This window comes from Micromys minutus (assembly GCF_963924665.1).
Source record: "Micromys minutus genome assembly, chromosome: 1".
NCBI lineage: Eukaryota > Metazoa > Chordata > Mammalia > Rodentia > Muridae > Micromys > Micromys minutus.
Genome location: NC_137969.1, coordinates 62885125 through 62910339, shown reverse-complemented (window position 1 = coordinate 62910339; position 25215 = coordinate 62885125). Strand labels below are relative to the sequence as shown.

Sequence of the window (25215 nt, the reverse complement as noted above, 5' to 3'; positions counted from 1 at the left end):
CAGTTCTTGTTTGATGGGTTTGAGGTGAGGAGAGTTATCCTGCTTCCAACTCCTGTTTTAATCAGAGAAACTTCACAGACCAGCCTCCCCTGCCACTAGTTCTTGTCCCTGAAGGCTGGCGGCCAGTTCGGTGGAGTGGGTGACTTGGACCAGTAGAAGGTATGCCTGTGCTTGCCAGTGCTCCCTTCTGCTGCCACGATTCATTTAGCATTAGGTGTATTGAGAAGTATCCGAGTCGATTTTCTGTGTGGGGGACGATACGATGCCAGAGATAGTCCACCTGAGGAGGAGGCCGGTGTTGGCTCACAGCTCATGGTTCCAAACGTTTTAGTCATAGTCCACCCCTTGGTCCCATCGCTTTGAGCCTGTGGTGGCATCCCACGTGGCAGGAGCACATGGCAAGGGAGGCCTGTTTAGTTTATGGGACATAAAATAGAAAGACCTACATCTTAGTATCAGGGGAAACCCAAAGCTAACTTCTTTCTAGAAGGCCCGACTTCCACTTCCTCCCAAGAAAGAGCATCACAGTCTGATGATAAAAGAACCTTTGAGAATAGTTCAAGATCTAAATGTAGCAGACATGAAACTAAGGAAAGTGTAGTTGCTAAATATCCTCACCTTTCACCATTAACAATTGGAGGCAAAAACTGTGGTCCTCTTGCCTCTGAGGGACCAGCAGCTGCTCTGTGTTCTAGACGTTTAGTCAGCCTGAGGTGGAGTTTTCTGTATTGTCAGGATCCCTGCTGGCCCAACTCTTTGCAGCCGCCTCACAGATGGGAACTTGAGGAATGTCAGTCATTCAAATTGTACACCTGGCAGACTGGCAGAAGCTGGCTTTTGTTTATCAATGCAGCTTAATTGGACCCTTAATTATATATAGCGACCAGAGAGTCCATGAGAGGGTGAGGATAGACAGAAAGTCCCTGTTGGATAAGTTGCCACACTGAAGCCATCACAGAATGTGCAATGCCACTGCTGTCAAGCACACTGTGTCAGCATCTTAACCCATCCCTAGGGAAGTGTTGTCTAAGAATGGTATGTAGACAGTCATTTAGAATGTGTGAGCAATACTGCTAAGACTTAGCACAGCAGGTCATGTGTCAGTCTCATAGAGTGCTGGGCCCTAATGGAACTTCACAGTCCTTGATGGTGTGAAAGTCAGAACTTTCTAAGAGCTTCAAATTGGCTACATGTACCTTTGTGTGGACTCAAGGCCCTGGGCTAGCTGCTCCTTGCCCTGCCTTGTCATTCCCTAGATACCACATGGTTTTCCCTACAGGGCCAGATGCGCCTGTCCAAGAAGATGCTGGATCCAGAGAAGCCGCAGCTGGGTATGATTGACCGCTGGTACCATCCAACATGCTTTGTCAAGAAACGAGACGAGCTGGGCTTCCGGCCTGAGTACAGTGCCAGCCAGCTCAAGGGTTTCAGCCTCCTCTCTGCAGAAGACAAAGAAGCTCTGAAGAAGCAGCTCCCGGCAGTCAAGAACGAAGGGTAGGTGGGATATGGTTGGAATGTAGAGTTCAAAGGTGGACAGAGCCTGTGGTCTCCATTCCTCTGATAATGATCAGAAAGCCAGGAGCTGTGGGGCTGCTGCCCCAGTACCCATCAATACCAGCTCATCAGCCATGACATCTGTCCCCAGACTATGCCGCTTTTTCATACAAGCTTCAAGTATTAAAAGGCCACCCTTGTGGACCATCCAAGTTTCCTTGCACAGGTGCTGGCCATGGTTCCAAACCCTGTGAAGATCCACATTTGTGTTCTTTAAATTTGCCACAGTCATGCAGCAGAGGCGTTTCTGTGTCTGCATCTCTGGGAGAATTATGACTGTTCACAAAAAGATGAACAGTGATCAGAACAGATAGGCCCATACCTAAGATTAGCATCTAGAATGGGAAGGGCCATTCTAATAAGCCTCATTCTGGAGTAGCTTATTAATGAGCATACTGAGAGTCATGGGACTCTGTGCTGTGCTCAGACTGTTCTAGCACAGGGATGTTCTCTGGCTGTCTGTATTTCTGACATGATGCTGGAGAACTGGAGCGTGCTTAGCTCTGTGCCTGATCTCATCACCGTAGTCCTGCAAGTCTTGCTCTTCCCTAGCATGTGGCTTTAGAAAGTGCCAGGGCGAACTCGGGCTGCATGGTGATCTGGGCAGCAGCCCTATGTCTTGCTCCAGCCTCAGTTCTTATAGTTGTGTTTGCTTTTCCATGATTCCCAGTCATTTTGTATGCAAGAGATATGTGGGGTTCAGCATGAGATGTGACCTGAGCCCTTGGTCTGTCCTGCTTGTTCTGGACACTAGGGTGAGTGAGCTCCAGGCCCCTCCTTATTGGCAGAAGAGGTCCTGAGCAGCATAGCATCTCCTATCTGCCTGGTTGCCGGTAGCACCTGTACATGAGAGGGCAACAAATAGCAAGGCTAAAGTGACATTGAGGTATGTCACCTGGTTGGACTGGGCATCCATCTCAAGGGTTCTTATTAAGTCCTGTATTTCTTTCAGAAAGAGAAAAGGCGACGAGGTGGATGGAACAGATGAGGTGGCCAAAAAGAAACCTAAAAAAGGAAAGGACAAGGATAGTAGTAAGCTGGAAAAGGCCCTCAAGGTGAGTCCTGGGCTGTGTGTCCTCTGTCCTTTCTCCTGCTGGACACCCAAGCTGTTCCTACTCAGAAAGACCAGTAGAAACTCTGTGCTTTTCACCCTCATGGCTTCTCTCCCAGCTTGTTCTTGCTCATAGAAACCAGTTTTTTATTTTGGTGACAGAGCACAAGGCCTTAGACGCCGGGTCTGTAGCCAGGACCAAGCACTCTAGAATGTTCCGTGTCTTCTTGACTCTGGGTGACAGTAATGCTTCAGGCCAGTCAAGGCATCATGGCGCCCTGCACCTGCAGCTCACTCATGAGTGTTGGAGGCTGAGGTCACAGATGCCAGTTCCTAGCGCAGGCGCCTTGGAAGGTCTACAAAGGACTGGAGAGCATGCAGTGAAAAAGGAGTTTCCACACGTTGGTGGCCATTGACCGTGGAAGGCTCCTTAGTGTTGGTTATGCTACCGCCTGCCGAATGCTGGGAGTTGGACAGTCAGAACAGTCAAGTCTCTTCTTGGGAACATCATTTTTCAGGAGCTTGAGTTTGTGATTTTCAGCTTTTGCCACTGGCTCAGTTATAAGCAATCTGTGATCTGGTTTTGACTGGTGGGGCCCTCTGCTTAAATGTGTGTAATATTCAGCTGTGTTTGTTTTTCCTTCTTGGTATTGGTGTTTTGCCTGCTGTGTGTCTGCTCCCTGAAATCCCTGGGACTATAGTTAGACTGGAGAGGATTCTGAGCTGCCGTGTGGATTTGGGAATTGAATTTAGGTCCTCTAGGAGCCAGAGCTCCAGTCATCCCCGTATTTTAACGTTTTTTCTTTCACTTTCACATATTTGCGTTTGCCTTTCGGTGGGTGTGCTGATGTTCTCTCTCCAATGTTGCCAGTGACAAAAAGCAAACCAGAAGATTGAATTACTCTCTCAGCTCCTTCCTCTACTCCAGTCTGTCTCTGTAGTCTATCCTCAGCCATAAAAGAGATAGATCTGCCATTCCATGGGACCTGTGCTCAGAGACTGCTGCTTCTGGCTCCCACTGTGTGCCCTAAGATGGGGAGTAGTGAAAAGGATGTTGGTATTGAGAGCCCAGCACTGGAGGTGATAGGTGATAGCCTCAGTGAGCAAGTTAATCTTTCCTTGATGTGGGTAGGGCCAGCGCTCTTCTTTCCATCTTAGGAGGTGCAGCCTGCTGTCCCAAGGAGGTTGGAAGCTCATCCTGCTACCTCCTTGGCAGATGGTTGTGAGAATGAATGAGATGTCACATAAAAGCCCCAACAAGGACCGGGCATTTAGTAGACATTGAAATCTAGACTTAGAGTCTGTTCTAGAAAAGGTTTCATTTATTCCAGCTTGAGTATGTAGGAAATCGGTAAGTAGGTATTGGGAAAAATAATGGGGGCCAGAACTTCCAGTCACTTCTTTGTCCCTTGAAACAGGTTTCTGATGGGTTGACTCCAAGGCCAATGCAATAAGGGATTCAGTCTTATTTATAAGTGGTCTTCTTCATACTTTGCAAATATTTTCTGAGAGCGTTGCCTGGCTTTATTGTAATCGTGGGCTTTTCTATCCACGCCCAAATTCCCAAAATAACAACTCTAAGATTGAATTATTAATGAGTGAGTGCCTAGGCCAAAAGCTTTGGTTTGTTCCCTTACTCTGTATCTTATTGCCCGTTTTTTCTGAGTCCTGCCACATGACTCTCCTTAGGGTCATCGGACATCTCCATCAGCAAATCCCCTTCCTGTGCCTGACTATCCCAGACTTCCTCTCTTCCTACTGAAACTTCCACCTTCTATTTCCTGCCTAAGCTAATAAGCCAACAGCTTTTTTATTGACAGGTGATACTTTCATACAGTGCACTAGAGATTCTCTATGCTTTATTGTGATGTGTACAGGGGTTTGCCTGAGGGGTAGACCTGAGGGTGGAGTTGGTCAGACTAGCCTTGGAGAAACAGGCAGCCCAGCTTTATCAAGAGATCAGAAGGCTCACTGACCAGGCCTGGCTCTGGTGGTAGACCTCAGCCAGGAAGAACACTGTTTAGTAGCCTGAGTTGAGGTTTCAAAGTAAGTCAGTCATACATATGTAATTGTATGTGAATACATACAATTGGTGCCAGAAGAGGTCAGAAAAGAGCATTAAGATAAATAACCCAAACCAAGTTAGGGATGGTGTTGTGAGCCTCCTCCATGTCTGTGTTGGAGTCAGTTAGTTCTCTACCTCCACAGTTCGAGTCCTAGGGATCGAGCTCAGGTCATGGGGCCAGTAGCAAATAGCTTTACTTATTGAGCCATTTTACCAGCTCTGATTAACTCATTTAAAGTTCGGCAAAGACTGAGGCAAGAGAATTTCTGTGAATTTGAGGGCAGCCTGGGTTCCTGAGTCATAGTCTGTCTCACCTCAGTCTCTCCCTAAAAGTTATTGCTTGGACTTTTAAAATGTACAACTCAGTCCTTATCCCAAAAGGAGGAAGCCCATACTCCCTGCTTCAATGTCAGTGAATTGCACCTCCTTGGATAGTGTCCCAGGGGCCCCATGCACAGCCCCCATGATCAAGGCGGCCCCTCACTGACCCCCTAGTGACCTGAGTTTGACCTACAAAACCTACATTAGAGACTAGGTGTAATAATACACATCTTTAGTCCCAGAGTCGGAGGCCAGTCAGCCTGGTATACATAGTGAGTTTCAGGACAGCCACAGTTCCTAATAGAGAGGACAACCCCCCCCCCCCCCCCCCCAGAAAACAATTTTAAAAAACCCTTGCATTATGGAAGGAGAAAATCAACTCCTACATTCTCAGACCTCTAAGCATGCCCTATGAACATGATAGTGTACACATATTAATAAATGAATGTAACCCTTTTTAAATGTAAGGTAGGAAAGCTATTAATTACAATTTTGGGAAGAACTGATCTCAGCTGAGGGGTCTCATCCTCAGGCTCAGAATGAGCTGATCTGGAATATCAAAGATGAGCTGAAGAAAGTGTGTTCCACCAACGACCTGAAGGAGCTGCTCATCTTCAATCAGCAGCAAGTACCGTCTGGAGAGTCAGCGGTGAGTGCCCGTAATGCTGTGGGGGACACGGGAGGCCCTGCAAGAACTCAGAGCTCCATGCATGGCAGTAACTGATCCTGTGCTGCAGGATAGTGTGTCATTCACTTGGAAAACCCTGTTTCTAGTTGTGGTGTGGCCCATCCCCAGTGCACACCTTTAATCTGAGAGCTTCTGTTCATTGTAAATAGGATTAAATAAAGTCAGCCGTAGGTCGAGGTAGGCAAGCAACCAGATGACAGGAAGTGAACATAGGGAAAACACATAAAAGTAAGAGGGAGCCAGGAGGACAGAGAGGTGTTCTGGAAGTAGAGGGGAGGGACATTCAGTTTGAGGGGTTTTTGAGATGGTATGGAGTAGGTGAGCTTCCTTTGGGACCTCGGCTGAGGAGGAAGGTCACCTTAGGTGCTTTCTTTGCCTCTCTGAGCCCCAGACATCTGGTTCCCAAGTCTTTATTGGTAAAGTCAAATGTTTGATGAGATTTTGTTAAAAAGAGTCATGGTCACAGTCTCCTTCAGCCAATAGGCTCCCCCAACTACCCCAGCCATACCATACGTTGCCACATGTTTGTCCTGGTTTAGAACCTAGAGAGGTACCGAGGTGGGCAGTTGCTTTTGCCTCGGATTTATATCACACCCTCCTGAGACCTGCTGTCTGCTGCCACAAGTCTCAGGGCTAAGCCTACCCCGAACCTACTTGGGTCACTTCTTACATGATAGAGTGTTTGCTGCAGGAACCCTTTATTTGGAGCTAGGGACTCAAAAAGTACACAGCCTGGGCTGTATTGTAAGCTGGCACCTGGGCTGTGGTAGAGCCCAGAGAGAGCCTCTTTCCAGGGATTAGAGCCTGTTTGAGATTCTTCATCTGTTTTAGTAGCTTTCCTTTCCTGAGCCCCTGGTTTCTGGCATGTGTTTTCAGATCTTGGACCGAGTTGCTGATGGCATGGCGTTTGGGGCCCTTCTGCCCTGCAAGGAGTGTTCAGGCCAGCTGGTTTTTAAGAGCGACGCTTACTATTGTACTGGGGATGTCACTGCCTGGACTAAGTGCATGTTCAAGACACAGAATCCTAGCCGAAAGGAATGGGTAACTCCAAAGGTAAAGGCTGGGGAGTATCCTGGAATCTGTCAGCAGGAAAACATGAGTCTGTCCACCTCTGGACATGTCCATGCTCCATGTCACAAGATGACAGTCCATGTTTCTCACCCTTTCTCATAATCAGTACTAAGTAGAGTTAGCTCTCTGTTCACTGATGTAATTACGCTCTCCCTTCTCCCTCCTGGTCTTTCTCCACCTTGGCCTGAGTAGCCACTCTGTAGCCTGCCTCTTGTCATCTCTCACCTTTAGAATTCCAGCATGCCCTCTTTACTCCCTCACATAGCATCGAATGTCTCTTACTGCCTTTGGTGGGGACTATTGAAGATGACCATGAGCAGAATTAGCCATCAGATGCAGACTGTGTGCTTATGTCTTTTGGTGGGGAGGGGACTGCAACATATGTTACAGTCTGGTGATACTTGCTGTCCTCGTGCATTGTGAAGTTCATAACTATAATTATTCCCCCTAGGTGTTTACCTCAGACTAAAAGCTCTGTGGTATACCCTAGAACCCTCTTGGCCCTTCCTGTCTGAGTCTCTTATACCCCAGGGTCCCATAGGCTACTGTGTGTTACCAGATGCCTGTACCCAGACAACTCTGCTGTTTGGGCTCTTGGCAGACCTGTCAGGGTACTGCCTACACATGTTTCTGCATACCCCACCTCCTGGCACTTTGTGCTCTACTCAGTTCAGACAGGACTGCTTTCCCGAGGGCAGAAACCCTCTATCTAACCTTCCTATGCCACATGGCATTGGTGAGTGTGAGTCTGGGTGTCCAGCACCTTACTTACTCTTCACTGAATGTGAGCACAGCTTCTGGGAAAGCTACCTTTCTGTTAGATACTCTGGCGCACAAGGATTGCTCTTCACCAGACTTCAAGTGACCAACCTCTTTAGGGCAAGGCAGGATAATTACAATACTGATCAGTGAGTGTGATAATAATGAATAATTCCCAGTGAATGCAAGAAGGCTCACAGCGTGTGTTCCTCTCCAATGAGCTGGTTTCCCTTTGGGAAACCTGTAAATCTGTCACTGGGTGTGTTTTGTTGCTTGGGTTTGGATCCTGTACACCCTACCCACTATAAATGCCCTGCTCCAGAGTGGTGCACCCTGAGAGCCGAGGAGTCTGTGTTGACATGGTGTCACCTAACATCCGCAGGCTACATTAAAGCTCTCGAAGATATGCAACCTGTGGGTTTTGATAAATGTAGAATGGAATGTACCCATTAGAAAAGTATCATTTACAACATCTATTGCCCCAAAATTCTCGGGGTTCTCCTTGTCTTTCCTCTTCCAGACTCAAAACCACTGATCTTTCCATCAGCTCCATGTTTTCTCCTTTCTAGAACTTCTTGTGGTTAGATGGTCTGGAATGCGCTGTGCAGCCTGTCACGCTAGCTTCCTTCATGGGAATGTGTAGTCAGGGTTCCCCTATACCTGGGTAGTTTATTGGATTTTGATGTTAGATTCATTATATCTCTATGTAGCCCTAGCTGTCTTAGGACTCACTATGTAGACCAGGCTAACCTCAAACCTGCAGAAATCTGCCTGCCTCTTCCTCCTAAGTGCTAAAATGTGAACCTGTCTGTCACCCACCCCCGCCCTGGCCTAAGTGTGCTAGTCTTTAAGCCATGCAGTAACACCTGACAGCACATGATAGAGAGAAGGGACTCGAGGGGGCAGTCCCAGCAAGCCTCCTAGGTCTAGTGATGTTTCTCCCATTGTTTTAAATATTACCCTTGGTTGGGAGGGCACATGTAGAAGCTGAGGACAGCTTGTGGGAGATTCTTCCACTATGTGGGCTCTTGGGACAAACTGCGACCTTTGGCTTGGCTGTGCTCTCTGAGCCACCGCACTGGCATTGTTTTCCTCAAAGGTAAGGTTTTTACTTAGGTCACCCATAGCACCTGGATTATCATAGATGTAGGAAATAAGTCCTGTGAAAACATAACAATAATATGCTTTCTTCCTAGGAACTTTAAGCCTTTCCTTTTTAACTATAGGGATTTTTTTAAAAGATAATTTAACTTCACAGGACAATCCCACTTAGTCTATCGTAGGTTTATTTTAAGAAAACTCTGTCTTTAAAACTAAAACTTATCATTGTTTAGGAATTCCGAGAAATATCTTACCTCAAGAAATTAAAGATCAAAAAGCAGGACCGGATATTTCCTGCAGAGAGCAGCACCCCAGCACCATTGGCTCCTCCCGTCCCCGTCACCTCAGCACCCACAGCTGTGAACTGTGCTTCAGCAGGTATGGCTGCGGGAAGGGTTATGGGCTGGGTTTGACCTATGATCATGCGAGGACGTAGCATAATGAGGTGGCTGTCCTGTGGTCTATGTGCCATATGGCTGACATTCTCAGGGCTGGGTTTCATTCACAGAAGGCCACATCTGTGCCAACCTGGCAGTCAGCGCTGGGTGCCAGCTGGCCACCCTTTGCCTAGAACAGGATAGCTCAGTGTGACCATACTGATCAAACCTTTCAACTTTGTCAACAGGAGGTCTGATTTGCAAACAATAACTGTGTTCTTACTTGGGAGTTGGAAAGAAGGACTTGGAGCTCTCACCACCACCTTCTTCCTAGGGTTCTTGTCTCTCAACTAGATACAGCCTTTCTAATCTGAGCAGTCCCAGGGTAGCCAGCCTGGGTCATCTGTTTTGTGTGTGGCCTATGCCCTACCCAGTTTTCTCTGTTGCAGAACTCATGGGTTGGGGTCTTGGATTTGCTATTCTGCCCAGTTATCCCCACTGCTGTTTGCTTTCTGTTTTCATAAGGTTTTCCCTAAGAGAAAAGAGTGAAGGCAAGGCTGGCCAGGCTCTGTGGCTTCTGTGGTTTCTCCTAAAAACACTGTTTGTCTTGCCTTCGTCCATCCTTCCCTGAGGGGCAGGGCAGAGTGGTTCTAGCCCGACACCTCTGATCTCTTCCCCAGACAAGCCCCTGTCTAACATGAAGATTCTGACTCTCGGTAAGCTCTCCCAGAACAAAGATGAAGCAAAGGCCATGATTGAGAAACTCGGGGGCAAGTTAACAGGATCTGCCAACAAGGCCTCCTTGTGTATCAGCACTAAAAGTAAGTTTAGTGGGCGCAGCTTCTCAGGAGGTGAGGGTTCTGTGGGTGTGTGGGGTACAGCACAGCTAGGGTTCAGACTCTGTCACTATAGCTTGAAGGTAAAACTAGTATTTGTACTGTACTTTTTGTGTTTACAGTGGCTCAGTGTTCCATGAGATGTCCCTGGGTTCCTTTGTAGGATAGAGGTTACTACTTTGTAGTCTGGTGATGGGTGCCACACCCACATATTAAGACTGTCCTGCTGAGTGTCATGGGTCTGGGCCTAAGAGTCCATTTCTGTTGAGTGCCTCAGACACCACGCTCAGGGTTTAGAGACGATGGCTGTTCTTGGCTTTGCATACTCGAGGGGCAGCCAGTGCCACTGGAGCATGACTGCTGAGGTGAGGTTCTGCACACAGCTTGGGAGAGGAGTCGTCGTTAAGGGGTCATTGGCATTCACGGGCTGTAGTAAGGCTGCCATTCAGCTTATCGTTTGAGGTTTTCATTTTTCCCCGTCTGGTCGTAAACAGAGGAAGTGGAGAAGATGAGTAAGAAGATGGAGGAAGTGAAAGCAGCCAATGTTCGAGTTGTATGTGAGGACTTCCTCCAGGACGTGTCTGCCTCAGCTAAGAGCCTCCAAGAGCTGCTCTCGGCCCATAGCTTGTCCTCATGGGGGGCTGAAGTGAAGGTAGAGCCTGGTGAAGTGGTGGTCCCCAAGGGGAAGTCAGCTGCACCCTCCAAGAAGAGCAAGGGTGCTGTCAAGGAGGAAGGTGAGACCAACTGCCCTGCCTGTGACCTTCTTTCTGTGTCCCTGAAGTGCTGCAGGTGAGAGTGTCCTTAGCGTTAAGCGGACACAAAGCAGCAGGCCCTCTGGGGTGGTGAGTGGTGTGCAGGCGCCATGATGCATGCCTCTGGAAACTTCTGCGTTTGTCTAAGTTGAGTCTTTGTGTTCCTCTGTCCTTTCTTTCCCAAGGTGTCAACAAGTCTGAAAAAAGGATGAAATTAACTCTGAAGGGAGGAGCAGCTGTTGATCCTGACTCTGGTGAGTGACCAGAGCCACCCATGCACCCTGGGAGATTAGGAGATGTCTCTAGTCAGGGTAGCCAGAGGGGAGCTGGCCAATCCCGGAAGCATGTGGGTCAGTGGGGACCTCTAAAGGTGGTGTGACATGAAACTAGCTGGGGACATGTAGGCCCACAGAGCTCTTCAAGGGAGAAAACTCTAGGAGCTTTGCCTCTGGGGCAGGTCTGGAACACTCTGCACATGTCCTGGAGAAAGGCGGGAAGGTGTTCAGCGCCACACTTGGCCTGGTAGACATTGTGAAAGGGACGAACTCCTATTACAAACTGCAACTTCTGGAGGACGACAAGGAGAGCAGGTGAGCCTGGGCCTCCACACTGAGTGTGTACTGCCCACCTTGGGAAGTCAGGCTGCTGCAGGGTCTGGAGCAAGAGAAACAGTCACAAAAATCCATGGTGTTTAAAGTGTCTTCATAAAAATCGCCACTACTGAGTATCAGTTATGTTGCTGTGCTTACCCGTCACAGGTGCGGCTTCACTGACCCCACTGGGCTATTTTTTTAGCCATTAAAAAGATAAAACAAATTCATGGTTTATGATGGAACACATTAAGATTACATTTTATTCTTTTTGTTTGAAGCCCTGGCTCTCCTGGAACCTTTGTAAGCCAAACTGGCCTCAAACTTGAAGGTCCACCGTTCTATTGCTTCCCAAGTGCTATGATTAAAGCCGTGCACTACTATACCTGGCTTTAATTTTATCATTTTATGTTATTCCACACTTGCTGGTTACTACTAGAATGAAGGATAGTTTTGGTGTATTTAAACATCCTTTCTTGGGTATAGAACGCTTGCCTAGCGTGTGCAAGGCCCTGGGTTCCACCTGCAGCACATGAGGGAGAGAGCATGCTTTTAAAGCTGCCCCTGTGGAGGAAGGCCTAACAGAACAGAAGCTCACCCTGGTCTCTGTCCCTTTACAGGTACTGGATCTTCCGGTCCTGGGGCCGAGTGGGCACAGTCATTGGTAGTAACAAACTTGAGCAGATGCCATCCAAGGAAGATGCTATTGAGCACTTCATGAAGTTATATGAAGAGAAGACTGGAAATGCCTGGCACTCGAAAAACTTCACAAAGTATCCCAAAAAGTTCTACCCTCTGGAGATTGACTATGGCCAGGTAATCATAGTAAGGTCTGTTCTCTTAACTCCACAGTGTGGCTCAGATGGTGACACTAGTGAACAGTGACACATGTTGAGAGAAGAGTTCATAATACCAGGGTGACAAATTCTTCCAACTCATTCCATGAGACCAGTTTTACCCAAGAATGTCAGAAGAATATGTTGAACACCGTGTCTCCTAACTAGTAAATGAAGCTGTATGAGGATTTGTATAGCCGGCTCAGGTGATACAGACAGGGTTTGAGGTTGGCTGACATCTCAATGCACCCTGTGAATGAAGAATAGAAGTCACACGAGCCTCTCAGTAGCCACGGGATTTGTAAAATGGATACCATAAAGCATTGAGTGAAACTTAGATAAGTAAGAACAGAGTGGACGGAACTCAAGCTGGGTTTGAACTCATCCTCCTCAGCCTCCTGAGTGCTAGGATGACAAGTGTGTGCAGGTACGAGTGTTGTCGCGCCCATTAGTGGTAGAGATTCTGAGACACTAAGAAAAGGTAGTTTCTGGAGTTGCACTGGGGCATCATTGTAATGCTTGTAGATTTCACTAGACTTCATGTGTCACCGCTGAAATGGAATGATTTGATGTAGGGTCAGGATAGTTGATGTGTTGTTTACCAAGTCGAACTATCAGTCATCTGGCTTCATCAGAAATGCTGGGCTTGCAGGCATGTGCGTGTACACCATACTTGGTAAAACACCATTTTTTTAAGGCCACATAGATCTTAAGATCTATGTTGAGTTAGTAATCTTAGCCAGAGGCATGTATATGTTAGTTTTATGAAAACAAAGAGTCTTAAGAATTCTACGCCTTTGGGTCTGGCATTTCTCAGAAGGAAACTTCTTTATTTTGTAGAGTGTTATGAGTTCTGCATTAAGAATTAAAATTTAGGGGCTGGAGAGATGGCTCAGCGGTTAAGAGCACTGAATACAATTCCCAGCAACCACATGATGGCTCACAACCATCTATAATTGGATCTGATGCCCTCTTCTGGTGTGTCTGAAGACAGGGACAGTATACTCATAAAAAAAGAACTAAAATTTAAAGGTTAGTGTGGCACACACGATTAATTCTAGTGCACAGAGCAGAGGCAGGCAGATCTCTGTGAGCCTGGGCTCACTCTGTCTTCATAGTATGTTTCAGGGTGACCAGGGTTACTAAGTGACACCCTGTTTCAAAAAGATAAATAAATAAACAAATTCTTACATAACATGGAGGCTGAGTCATTGGACTTAGAGGTAGACAGGGTAGTACTCTCCTAAGTATTTGTCTTAGAATTTCTTTTTTAACAAAGGCACAGAAAATAAAGCTGCCCAGGATTAGTCATACAGTCCTAGCATGTGTCTGCATCTGGCTACTTTCACCTTTGAAGTCATTTCCCACCACAGTATTGGAATCCCCAGAAATTTGCTACACACTCTCTCCAAAGACACCACTCTCCAAAGGGGCACAGTGGGAGACAGAAGTAGTTTAGCATTTTAAAAGCAGAAACTATGAGCTAATATTAATAATTTAACCTAGCACTGCGTCTTTTTGGTTTGGGGGCATATGTATTTTTATTTCTGGTTGGTTTGATTAGTTTTTCATTGAACTCAGGTCATGAGGCTTGGGGATTGACACCTTTACTAACCACTGGGTCACCTCAGTAACCTAGTTAGGACTTTTTTTTTTTTTTTTTTTTTTTTTAATTTTTGGAGATAGGGTTTCTCCATGTAGTTTTGGCTGTACTGGATGGAACTGACCAGGTTGGCCTCAAACTCACAGAGATAGCTTGCTCTGCCTCCCCAGTGCTGGGATTAAAGGCGTACACCAATACTGCCCCCCTAGTTTGGGAATTTTTTTTTTTTTTCAAGGAAAGCTGAATCAGCCACTTGAGTGTTTGGATTATGTCCAGCTGATGCATTTTTTTCTTTTTTTAAGGTTTATTTATTATGTATATAATGCTATGCCTGCAGGCCAGAGTGGGGCACCAGATCTCATGATAGATGGTTGTGAGCCACCCTGTGGTTGCTGGGAGTTGAACTCAGGACCTCTGGAAGAGCAGCCAGAACTCACAACCTCTGAACCATCTCTCCAGCCTCTTCTCTTTAAAAAATAAAAATAAAAAATCATAGGATCTTGGTGATCTTGAAATCACCATGAAGAGCAGACTAGCCTTAAACTCAAAGATCTGTCCGCCTCTGGTGTTGGAATTAAAGACATGCACCACCTTACACAGTTAGAGCATCATTGCCTCAGACTATGGGTAGGCCAGAAATCGCAGTTGATTTCTGACCTAGCAGGTCCTTCCCTCTTGGTTAGACATTTGGATTCTCTTCAGCCACCTGTTGTGATTCAGGTAGGTACACAGACCTCTGAGTGCCTCTCAGATTAATTTCTGAGAGCCTCTCAGGTTAATTTCTGAGAGATGGAGTCACTGGGTCATAAATATCTGCTTAAAACATGTAGATTGTTTGCTCTTGGGTGGGGCCATGCCCAGAGGACAAAAAAGCACCTCCAAAGCTCTGTACGCAGAATAGGTCCACTGGGAAATGACAGCAGCACCTGGCAGCACAGGTGACTGAACCCAAGGAGAATCCAGGTTCACAGCACAGGTTGCTGACCCACTGCAAATACCATACGGAACACCACATCACATGACAGACCAGCATAGCACCTGCCTTCTCAGACCTCAGGTTTGAAAACTCGAGGTGAGGCGGTCACAAAGCAGCTGATCTTAACCAGTTCTTCAGAAGGCACAGCATCTCATAGGTGAAGAGTGCTGTGTAGAGGCAGAGGAGGGATGGCGGTTGCTGAGATGTGCCGTATTTCTGTCAAGCTGGCTGGTGGAACAGGAGACCAAGCCTAAGGGTGGTTCTGTAGAGAAGAACTTGTAAGCAGGGTTCACAGCTGGCCCCAGGCAAGCAGCTGCAGGCAAAGGGAAGGAAGACTGACTAACAAGCTCCTGCCAGTGGTCTGACCTTCATTTTCACAATAGCCATCTCTTCTAACATGGACAGGGATGCACACTGGGCCGCTTCTGCAGGGCACCAGCATGCCCAGAGACAGACATCATCAGCACAACTAGAATGTGAATCTGAAGCAGTCAGGAGGGCTTGGGTGCGTGCACGGGAATTACTTTGCCTGTGCCCTACAGCCTCCGTTGTCTGTAGAGTTTGATGAACAAACACTTGGCTATTTGCTGGTGGTGTTCTGTCCTGTGTCCTAGTTACCTGTACCTAACCCCTGATGACACAATCCTTGTCCTTTCTGGTTCCCCACTTCCCTGAAGGACGAAGAGGCCGTGAAGAAGCTGACAGTAAAGCCTGGCACTAAGTCGAAGCTGCCGAAGCCAGTGCAGGAACTGGTCGGAATGATCTTCGACGTGGAGAGCATGAAGAAGGCCTTGGTGGAGTACGAGGTGGGTACTGAGGCAGCTCTCTGCTCGTGTGCTGAGTGTCGTAGGTGCACACCAAGCCTGTGAGTTCACCTGTGGTACTTTTCCTTTCTACAAAACAAGTGGCCACAAACCTCCACACCAGCTCCTGCTTACCCAGTCACTGCTATGGAACGTGTAGTGTGCTGTAGAGGAACTGTCCCTGGGCCCTGGCCCCCCGTTGCCTTTTCCCATTTTGATTTCTGTGTTAGGTTGGGTAGGTCTGGTTCTTTGGGGCTCAGACACACCAGTTAGCTGATGCCAGTGGAAATCCAAACCTTCACTCACTTGTAGAAAGAGAAAACTGAGCTGCAGAGACTGCTCGGTAGATAAGAGCACTGGCTGCTCTTCTGGAGGCCCTGGGTTTAATTTTCAGCACCCATGTGGTGGCTCACAGCCATCTGTAACTTCAGTTCCAAGAGAATCCAGTGCCCTCTTTGGACTTCCACAGGTACTAGGTACCCAAGTGATACATAGGCATACAAGAAGGCAAAGCAGTCATAGACGTGACTGTAAAGAGAACTCTGTAACCAATGCTGTCTTGATGCATGCTCCAGTCAATCAGCCAAACTCAAGTCAGCTCTTAAAACCTGGGGCTGGGTGTAGCTGTGTTAGAGAGCTTGTTCAACACACACACACACACACACACACACACACGGGTTAGATGATGCCAGTTGGAACCTAAGTGGGCCTGCCTGGCGTGGACAACAGGCTAAGTCAAGAATAGACTATTCTCACCTAACCTGTAGTCTTCCCAGCAGTTGAGCGAGGAGGGACCTCTATACTTGGCCGCCAGGCACAAAGCCTCCTATTCTCTGGCCAGGAGTCCAGAAGCTACAGGCTGCTCTGCAGATCAGGCAGCTCTGGTAGATGTGCCCAGAGCCACAGTCTCAGTGACAGTGCAGACCTGTTCACTCACAGGAGGGAGTAGATGTCATTTGAGAACAGTTGATCCAGTTTACAAGTGTGAATCTGTCAGCTCTTCATCACTGTAACAAAACGATCATACCTCTGTCTTCGAAGCTCAAGACCCTGATTAACAGTAGATCCTGTAGTAGTTTGGTTAGCCGCAGTGCTGTTAAACAAACATGTAGCCGTTTGGGGTGGCTGATTATAAAGGCAGTGTGGAGTCAGGAATGTTTTTGAAGAATAACATTCATCACTTAGAAATTTGAGGCTCTTGTTTCTGAACTGGATGGCAGCAAAGGTACCACTGTTCCCTGCCCTAGAGTACAGTGGGAGGCTTAGTCCATCGCCTTGGTCCTATGAGATTTGTAGGAATTATGTTGGGTCTTCCTTCAGAAGTGCTGGGCTGTACGCATCGTGCTGATGTTACACAGCATACAGGGTGGGGTAAGAGGGTTATAGATTCTTTGCAGGTGGACTACTGATCTCCTGTGAGGAACAGTGGTGTGCCACCACAGTGCAGAATGCCCAGCCTTTAGGTTCCCTGTCTCCTCAGATTGACCTTCAGAAGATGCCCTTGGGGAAGCTGAGCAGAAGGCAGATCCAGGCCGCCTACTCTATCCTTAGCGAGGTTCAGCAGGTAAGCGAGCACATAAGTCCCCCAGGTGACAGCCTCACTCAAGACAGTCGAAACATCTGCTGTGTAGGAACAGTGACACTACGAAACTCTAGTTTATGGGGATTTGGACTTTTTTCATTTCAGTAAATATTATGGTCCAGTTCATTGCTCAAAGACTGTTAATAAAATACGCATGGTAAATGAGTTTAGTTATCAGGTATTTTATAAACTCTTTAGAAATTTAAATTTGGTAGAGAATTTTACCTAGTACATCTCCAGCCCTAGAGCTTCACACTGACATTCTCAAGAGACCAAAAGGCTCTACTTATACTTGAAGGTGGGGCAGCCTCTTTCAGAAGAAAAAGAAGCACCGACCTGCAAAGCAGCCTTCCTGGTGGTGCTGGAGAACTAACCGGTAGTGAGATGTAAAATCTGGGTGCCTCTGAGCAGTGAATCTGTGTCCCCACTGCCACCGAGATCGCTCGGGCTTTTTGGCTCATGGAAAGTTTTCTGTGTGCTGTTTATTTGTTTGAGACAGGGTCTCTCTATGTAGCCCACACTGGCCTAGAACTGTGCAGGCCTGGCTGGAATTAAAGGTGTGTGCCACCATGCCTAGCTGAACAGTTTTCAAATAGAAAAGTGAGAGGAGTTTTGCAGCAGTGGCACTTTGTATGGAGCGCATAATAGCATGCATGGTTCTCTGTGTAAATAAGCTGCAGTTACAGGACCAGGATCCTGGGCACCTCAGTGCCACAGCTCCACTGAAAAGGCGCTCTGATGACCATTTCCCTGCTTGTACAGATGGCAGCTGCTTTAGTCCTGTGTTCCTTCTGTCTGTCTCCTTCCAGGCAGTGGGCCAAGGCAGCAGTGAATCTCAGATCCTGGATCTCTCCAATCGCTTCTACACCCTGATCCCTCATGACTTCGGAATGAAGAAGCCCCCGCTCCTGAACAACGCAGACAGTGTGCAGGTAAATAGGCTGAGGGGCTGGGGCCAGGACTGGGTCTTATTGGGACTGCCCTCCTTACCGTGTTCTTTAAGAGTAAGATCTACCCTTTCTTTTCTTGGCTTTACCAAGTCAGTCTAGGAAATTGTCATTAACCAAGAAGACTGTTTCTCTGTCCCACATAAAGGTCCCTATGAGTCCCTAGCCTAGGTCAGTCTGGGAGATCCTTAGTGACATCTATGTCCTTGCCTATGATTCATGTTTTAAGAGCTCTGACATCTTCCCCAGGCGTTAGAGCCTCATCAGCATGCAAAGGAATGCCTGTTGAGCAAGGTGTGATGGCAGGGTCTGGCCAACACAGGCTTTTCCCCCACTTAAGGGAAGATGTAGGGTGTCATTCTGCATATACTCCTGTCAGGGCTTGTCTGTCTTGTTCCCTTTGGACTTAGCTCTCAGATCTGTATTCTCTCCCCAGGCCAAGGTGGAGATGCTGGACAACCTCTTGGACATCGAGGTTGCCTACAGTCTTCTCAGGGGTGGGTCCGATGACAGCAGTAAGGACCCCATCGACGTCAACTATGAGAAGCTCAAAACTGACATTAAGGTAAGGAGGCCTGTCCTTCCTATGCAGAATTCAGTAGCTCACCCCAGAGCATCAGCCCAACCTACACGTGCAGGTGGGCCATCTTCACAGCTCCTCAAGTATGGGTGAGCTTTGAGACCCCCGGAAAGTCTGAGCTAGCTAGTGTCTCAGGTTGGTGTGGAGACTGGGCACAAGCAATCAGTAGAACTGGGCTGTGTTGAAGGCTCACGTGGGTGGGAATTGCCCTGCCTGAAGTGTGTGCCTTTGTCCCGGCCAGAGCTTGAGTCTAGCATGCTCATTGTCTTAGGTCTCTATTACTACAGCAGAACTGGGACCAAAACTGTATTGACTCCAGTTTATGTCAAGCTGACACAAGATCAGACAGTACAGCCATCTTCTGACTCTGTTTCTGCCAGGCAGCATAGACTGACTACAGTCTAAATATTACTGGTGGTTTAAGGCCAGTTGTTTCCAGATTCAATCCTCTTGGTCAAAAGATTGAAATAAAGGTTTGCAAAACTAGTGTAGGCTGGGAGATTCTCTATTTTAATTGAGCCTTGATTATGTATGCCCTTTGTCCCCTGCATATCCTTTCCATAATACATGTGATTTCAGTCATTAGAGATGCCTCATTTCCCTTAGGCATACAGTAGTGAAGAGAGAATTTGTTCTTAGAGTTACTTACTATTGAAACACCATGACCAAAGGAACTTGGGAAAGAAAAGATACCCACATCACAGTTCATCACTGAAAGAAGCCAGAGTAGGAACCTGGAAGCAAACCTGATACAGAAGCCATAGATGCTGGCTGTTTACTAGCTTGCTCCCAGTGGTTCACTCAGCCTGTTTGGGCCCGCCCATATAAATCACTAGTTAAGAAAATGCCCTACAGGCTTGCCTACAGCCCAATCTTATTGAGGCATTTTCTCAAGTGAGGCTCCCTCCAGTGACTCTAGCTTATGTAAGGTTGGCATAAAACCAGCCAGCACAGTAGTCTCTGCAGAAGTTTACCTTATTACCCAAGACCACCTGAGACTTGATCAGCCTTCCTACTCATACCCAGACATAAGTAGAATATGAATCCATTCAAATTTTATGTTTTCTTTTTTATGTAAGTATGCTGTTGCTATCTTCAGACACACCAGATCTCATTATAGATGGTTATGAGCCACCATGTGGTTGCTGGGAATTGAACTTAGAACCTCTGGAAGAGCAGTCAGTGCTCTTAACCACTGAGCCATCTCTCCAGCCCCTTTGGTTTTTAATTTACTCCATTGTTTGGAGGTTGGAGTACCCACAGCAGATAGAGGGGTACAGGTTTTAGGTGCATTGAATGGGGAAGAATATGTACAGAATGAACAAGTGAAGGTCTCAGCTTAGAAAAGGGGTGCCTACATATCACAAACCAAGTGGAGTCCCAGGTTGCTAAATGGTTCCCTAAGTTTGCCTTCCTCTCAAGTAGGATATGATGCCAAATGTACCTTCTTAGTGGGAAAGCTAAGGTTCTTGGTGAGGAAGCTCCTGTTTTAACTGTTATAAAGCTTGTAGATAAGAGACTGCAGAGATGATCAGAATTCTTAGGTTTTCCAAACTTAGAATAAGAAAATGTAAAGGACATTTGTAGCCTCCTGCATATGCTCAGCTTACTGAGTGGATTAAATTGACATCACGTAGTTGGGCATGCGTGGACAGAGACAGTCCTCGGAACCCTGAGGTGGGTCTGGGGTATAGTTGGTGGTAGAGTTGTACTTGGTGGGCATGTAAGGCCCTTTGGCCTATCCCTAGGACTGAGGTAGGGAGGGGGAAATTGATGATGTCATCTTCTGTTCCATCAGTGAGCTGGACTCCTGGTCAGAATAGTTCACTTGTTCCACCTCAGTAATGGTGAACCGAGTGTTTCTAGGTTGACTCGTAGTCTAGCATGTAAACAAAAACTTTTGAGTTTCTCCAGCAGTCCAAATGGATAAAGAAATGATATTCAGGCTCATGGGACCCTGGCCCCGGCTGCAAGTCTCAGTCCTTGAGCAGTGTGAGCTGCTCCTGGCATCCCCTAGGTTAGTGTGTCAATGTTCTTCCTCTCTGGGTGTCTCCCTGCCCTAATTCCAGATGTCTGTTTTCTAGGTGGTTGACAGAGATTCTGAAGAGGCAGAGGTCATCAGGAAGTACGTGAAGAACACTCATGCGACCACACACAATGCCTATGACCTGGAAGTGATAGACGTAAGATCCTCTTACCCCTTTCCATCTCCTACCAGTCTCCTTGTCACCCCACCTCCACCCCCCCTTGCCTGAGACAGGATCCCTGCCTGGCTGTTTTGAAGCTCACTGTTCACAGCAGGCTGGCCTGGTAGGTAGACCTGCCTCCCTCTGCCTCCTGAGTGCTTGGGAAAGGCTTGTGCCATCACTTCCCAGCTCTATCTACTTTTAGTAAGCAGAAGTGATGTTTGTTAAGTAGGAAAGTAAGTGGTGTTGTACAGTTGGCTATGGCTTTTTCTGTGTACTTAATATGCTCCAGATTTGTGAGAAAATATGATTACCAGAAGTTCATGATAAAGCTCCTCAGGCTAATCCAACACTCAGGAGGCTTAACCAACCAAGGCTAGCCTGGGCTGCATTTTTAGTTCCAGGATAGCCTGGGTTGCATAGTAAGAATGATCTCAAGAGAAAAGGCTCCTTAGGTGTACACCTGCTACACATGAGCCCAGTATCTGTAATGGCGCGTGCACATTAAGTGGAGCCTTGGGACACTTGCATTGGCTGGTCCGATCCCAGTCTGTGGATAATGGTGGTAAAACTAAAGTACCCTAGCTCTTGTGGCAGGTCCGTATTGGAAGCTCCTGAGTCTGTTCATCCCTTCAGTGAACCTAAATAACAGTATCTCTGTCTCCCTTTTGCCAACTGTCTGCCCAGATCTTTAAGATAGAGCGTGAGGGAGAGAGGCAACGCTACAAGCCCTTCAAGCAGCTTCACAACCGGAGGTTGCTGTGGCACGGGTCCAGGACCACCAACTTTGCAGGCATTCTGTCACAGGGTCTACGGATAGCCCCGCCCGAAGCACCTGTGGTAGGTGGCTGTCATCTGTGGGGAAGTATGGAAGTACTTACTTGTTCCTGCAGGGATCTCTTCCTGAGAGCCCCAGGTGCTTTGAGAGTCTGACCTGCAGCAGGCCCTTTCAGAGGCTTTGGAGCCCAGGCAGGCCTCTGCCTTTCCTCAGCTGGCAGTATCCATGAGCTCCCAAATTCCCACCATTCAAAAATAGAACAAGGATAGATGGCGTCGCCTGCTGGGTTACAGAAGGGACCACTGAACAGGCCCTCTGAGATGCCATCCCAGCCCCTCACTCATTGTAGAGAGTAAAGAAGAGGAGGGATTTGGTCACTATAGCTCTCGTGTGTGTGACTGAACGGTGACATCGGTACTCGCTGGGTGCGTATGTGTGCCTGGCTTAGTCTAAGTAGATATCACTCACAGTAGCCAGATGAGACTTCCTGGTAGAGAGAAGATGGCATCTTCGGTCATGATAAGAGAGAGCAGTCCCTCCTGGAGGTGATAACTGGGCTCACATGGGAACTCACTGCTAGAAGGTTTTCAGCTGTCCCTCTTCCAACTCTCCAGACTGGCTACATGTTTGGGAAAGGGATCTACTTTGCCGATATGGTGTCCAAAAGTGCGAACTACTGCCACACATCCCAGGGAGACCCAATTGGCTTAATTCTGTTGGGAGAAGTTGCCCTTGGAAACATGTGAGTATCTGTACTCTGATGTCAGAGTGGGTAGAGTGGACCAGGAGGATCTTCTTGGCTTGTAAGCTCAAGGGATCAAGGGAGATTCAGAGAAGCTATGAAGACCACAGGGCAGGAATGCAGGAAGCCAGTAACTAGCTGCACCAGTCCTGCAGAACAGGAATGCAGGGAAGTTGTTCAAAAAGAAGATCCAATTCCTCCATCCTCTGGCAGCCTCCATTCTGTGAACTGTGACCAGAAGAACAAGACAGTGAAAGAAGCTATAGGGTAGACTAGACAGGGACTGTCAGGCAGCTGTTGCAGGCTCTCTACTTGTGAAAAATGCTCTGGGTTCTGAAGAGACCAGGAGCTGGGGAGGGAGGTGCCAGGGTAAAGGTGGACAGAGTTTTGTGGGCACTTAGTTCACATGTCAGTAAAGATGCTGAGGAAGGTGGTGGTTTGGGAGCCCAGTGACCAGAGGCTCTTCTGAGACTGTCCTCTTTTGAATAGGTACGAGCTCAAGCATGCTTCACATATCAGCAAGTTACCCAAGGGCAAGCACAGTGTCAAAGGTACTGTCCCTCCAACCTGGCGTGGCAGATCCAGGTGAAGGGGCTCCTTTCCTCCAACAGCGGACTCTGGGCTGCTGGAGGTTCATTTAAAAACAAAACTGTTTCATTCCGTGTGTCATAATGCCATGGGAGTTCTGTGAGATATGAACCAAATCAGGGCACTGGTGGCCTCAGATTTTAAGCAGTGATATCGGGGCCAAGAGAGACTTCTGCACCTGGAATTACTGAGTGGGTAGCATATCGTGTTCAAGGCCTAGGTTGTAAACTCCTCTGGGCCACTGTGACTTCACTGGACAGTGTTGCCTAGGAACCTTTCTTTACCATATTTGTGCTTACATCTAGAGAATATTTAAAGTGAACGCGTGCATCTTGTATAAAACAGGTATTGCCATACCTCCTATTACACATCCCCTGTTATACCTAGCACTTGACCCTTCCACATTACAGGCTTAGGCAAAACCACTCCTGATCCTTCGGCCAGCATCACCCTGGAGGGTGTAGAGGTTCCACTGGGAACAGGAATCCCGTCTGGTGTTAACGACACCTGCCTGCTGTATAACGAGTATCCTTTCACAGCAAGGCTGTGTGCTCTGGAACTGCCCACTGGTATGTATGCTCTTACTGCCCAGGGCAGCTTGTGTGGGGATAGTGACAACCGTCCCCTTGGGTGGTCTCCTGAGTGGACCTGAGGTCTGACTCCCTGCTGTATGGGTAATCCTGTCTCTGGTGGCTCCTTGACAACTGTCTCCCAGGTACATTGTCTACGACATTGCTCAGGTGAATCTGAAATACCTGCTGAAACTGAAGTTCAATTTTAAGACGTCCCTGTGGTAAAGTGAGTGTGGGCTGTGCCCAGCACTCCGGGCCTGGGATAATTCCCCCCCCAGTGCCTCTGCACCAAACACCACAAAACCTCAGCCATGCTGCCACTTGAGGGTAGCACCCTCACCTCACCAAGTCTCCTTAGGAAGGGTTTTATCCAAACAGGTTAAAGGGGCCTGGTTCAGTCCCTTGTCCTTGTTGCTCTGCAGCAGGACGTTTGTTTGTGGTTTTATCCTACCAGGCACAACCTGACAGCCATGACTGGCAGTAGAGGGAAAGTTGCGGGGAGTTTTTTGTTGTTTGCCTAGACTAGTCCTGAGGGAAGAAATGTACCACACCATAGTCACAATGTCTGCCTTACTGGCTTCCCCAGGGAAGGAAAAATGTGCTTCCTCCCTTTTTTCAAGGGTTCATCTTTGGTTTGATTTTGGCAAAATGTTAAGCATTTATTTTGAGCTAAAAATAAAAACTAATTTCATACTATATAGATTTTCTTTTTTATCTTGTATGCTCCCTTCTTAGCCTTCTGGGCTTTTTGGTTTTGTTTTGTTTTCAGTGATAAACATGGGGTAGCCAAAAGAAGGGGCTACCAGAAGCTCTTAACTGGGGAAACTGAACCTGTAGTGTGGTCAGTTCAAAGTTGAATTTGGGGTTCTCGATTCATTCATGAACAATTCCCGTCTGTAATCAGTATAGCCACCCAAAGGGCTAATAGTTCTCAATTAAAGTACAAATGGCTATCTACTCCCGTGTTGTGTGCCTCATCTTCTCTTGACAGGGATATGGTTATCTTCACAGTGAGAAGTCTACAGAGGCTCTACACATATGAATTGCTGTAGCACTGAACCCCAAAAGTATATCTCCATTTAGATTGCCAATACTTGGAAGGCAGTAGAACTGAATATACCAGTGGTTCTCAACCTTCCTTTAATGTAGTTCCTCATGCTGTGATGACCCCAGGCATAAAATTGTTTTTGTTGCTACTGTTCATAACATAATGTTCATAATTTTGCTACTGTTATGGAATCATAATGTAAATATCTGTAGTCTTCTGATGGGTCTCAGGCGACTGTTGTCAAAGGGCTGTTCAACCCCAAAGGGTTTCGACCTCAGGTTGAGAACCTCTGCATTGTACTATCCTAAAACTACAGGCCATCTAGAGCTAGCTGGAATTTAAAAACTGCTTGACTGTTACGATCCACTCTGAAAGTCAACAGAAGTGTATATAGAACTGACAGGCTCAAGATCAACTCCCACCATCCCCTAGCTCAAGGACTTAACAAGCTTGGGAAGCTTGGGGTTGTTTTGGTGATGGCTTGGTTTTTGGTGGGAGGATCAAAAAGCAGAACTCACTCAAGACAGGAAAGAAAAGAAGTTAAATTTTCTGTTTTATTTGTGCTCTAGGTGTGTGGCTACAGTTAGACTGAGGGTCAAGTTCATGCCATGTCTTCAGTGTTGACCACCTCCAGCCCCTTGTAGGTGAAAGCTGTCAGCAGGGCTGGCTCAGCAGCCACCAGTTGCCTTTGTAAAAGCAGAGAGGAGCAAGTATGAACAGGGCTTGATGAACAAAGAAGTTTTGGTTTGGAGATACTGATTAATCAAATTGACTTCTGAAGCCCATGCTATTTTTTGACGATTTTCTTC

At 47.3% G+C, this 25215-nt stretch overlaps 1 protein-coding gene across 1 annotated transcript in view; it reads left to right on the top strand.

The window, feature by feature from the left end:
- Window positions 1-24278, top strand: part of PARP1 (poly(ADP-ribose) polymerase 1) — a 31988-nt gene extending 7710 nt beyond the window's left edge. The window contains exons 4-23 of the mRNA XM_080910658.1: window positions 1280-1494; window positions 2507-2609; window positions 5524-5640; window positions 6556-6732; window positions 8844-8988; window positions 9668-9808; window positions 10318-10557; window positions 10761-10829; window positions 11033-11165; window positions 11786-11981; window positions 15258-15386; window positions 16864-16947; window positions 17775-17897; window positions 18349-18477; window positions 20577-20675; window positions 21366-21518; window positions 22071-22198; window positions 22688-22749; window positions 23197-23311; window positions 23502-24278. Coding sequence (XP_080766784.1) covers window positions 1280-1494; window positions 2507-2609; window positions 5524-5640; window positions 6556-6732; window positions 8844-8988; window positions 9668-9808; window positions 10318-10557; window positions 10761-10829; window positions 11033-11165; window positions 11786-11981; window positions 15258-15386; window positions 16864-16947; window positions 17775-17897; window positions 18349-18477; window positions 20577-20675; window positions 21366-21518; window positions 22071-22198; window positions 22688-22749; window positions 23197-23311; window positions 23502-23583 — 2640 coding nt within the window. The 3' untranslated portion in view covers window positions 23584-24278. The remainder of the gene's footprint in view (window positions 1-1279; window positions 1495-2506; window positions 2610-5523; window positions 5641-6555; window positions 6733-8843; window positions 8989-9667; window positions 9809-10317; window positions 10558-10760; window positions 10830-11032; window positions 11166-11785; window positions 11982-15257; window positions 15387-16863; window positions 16948-17774; window positions 17898-18348; window positions 18478-20576; window positions 20676-21365; window positions 21519-22070; window positions 22199-22687; window positions 22750-23196; window positions 23312-23501) is intronic.
- Window positions 24279-25215: the final 937 nt, after the last annotated feature.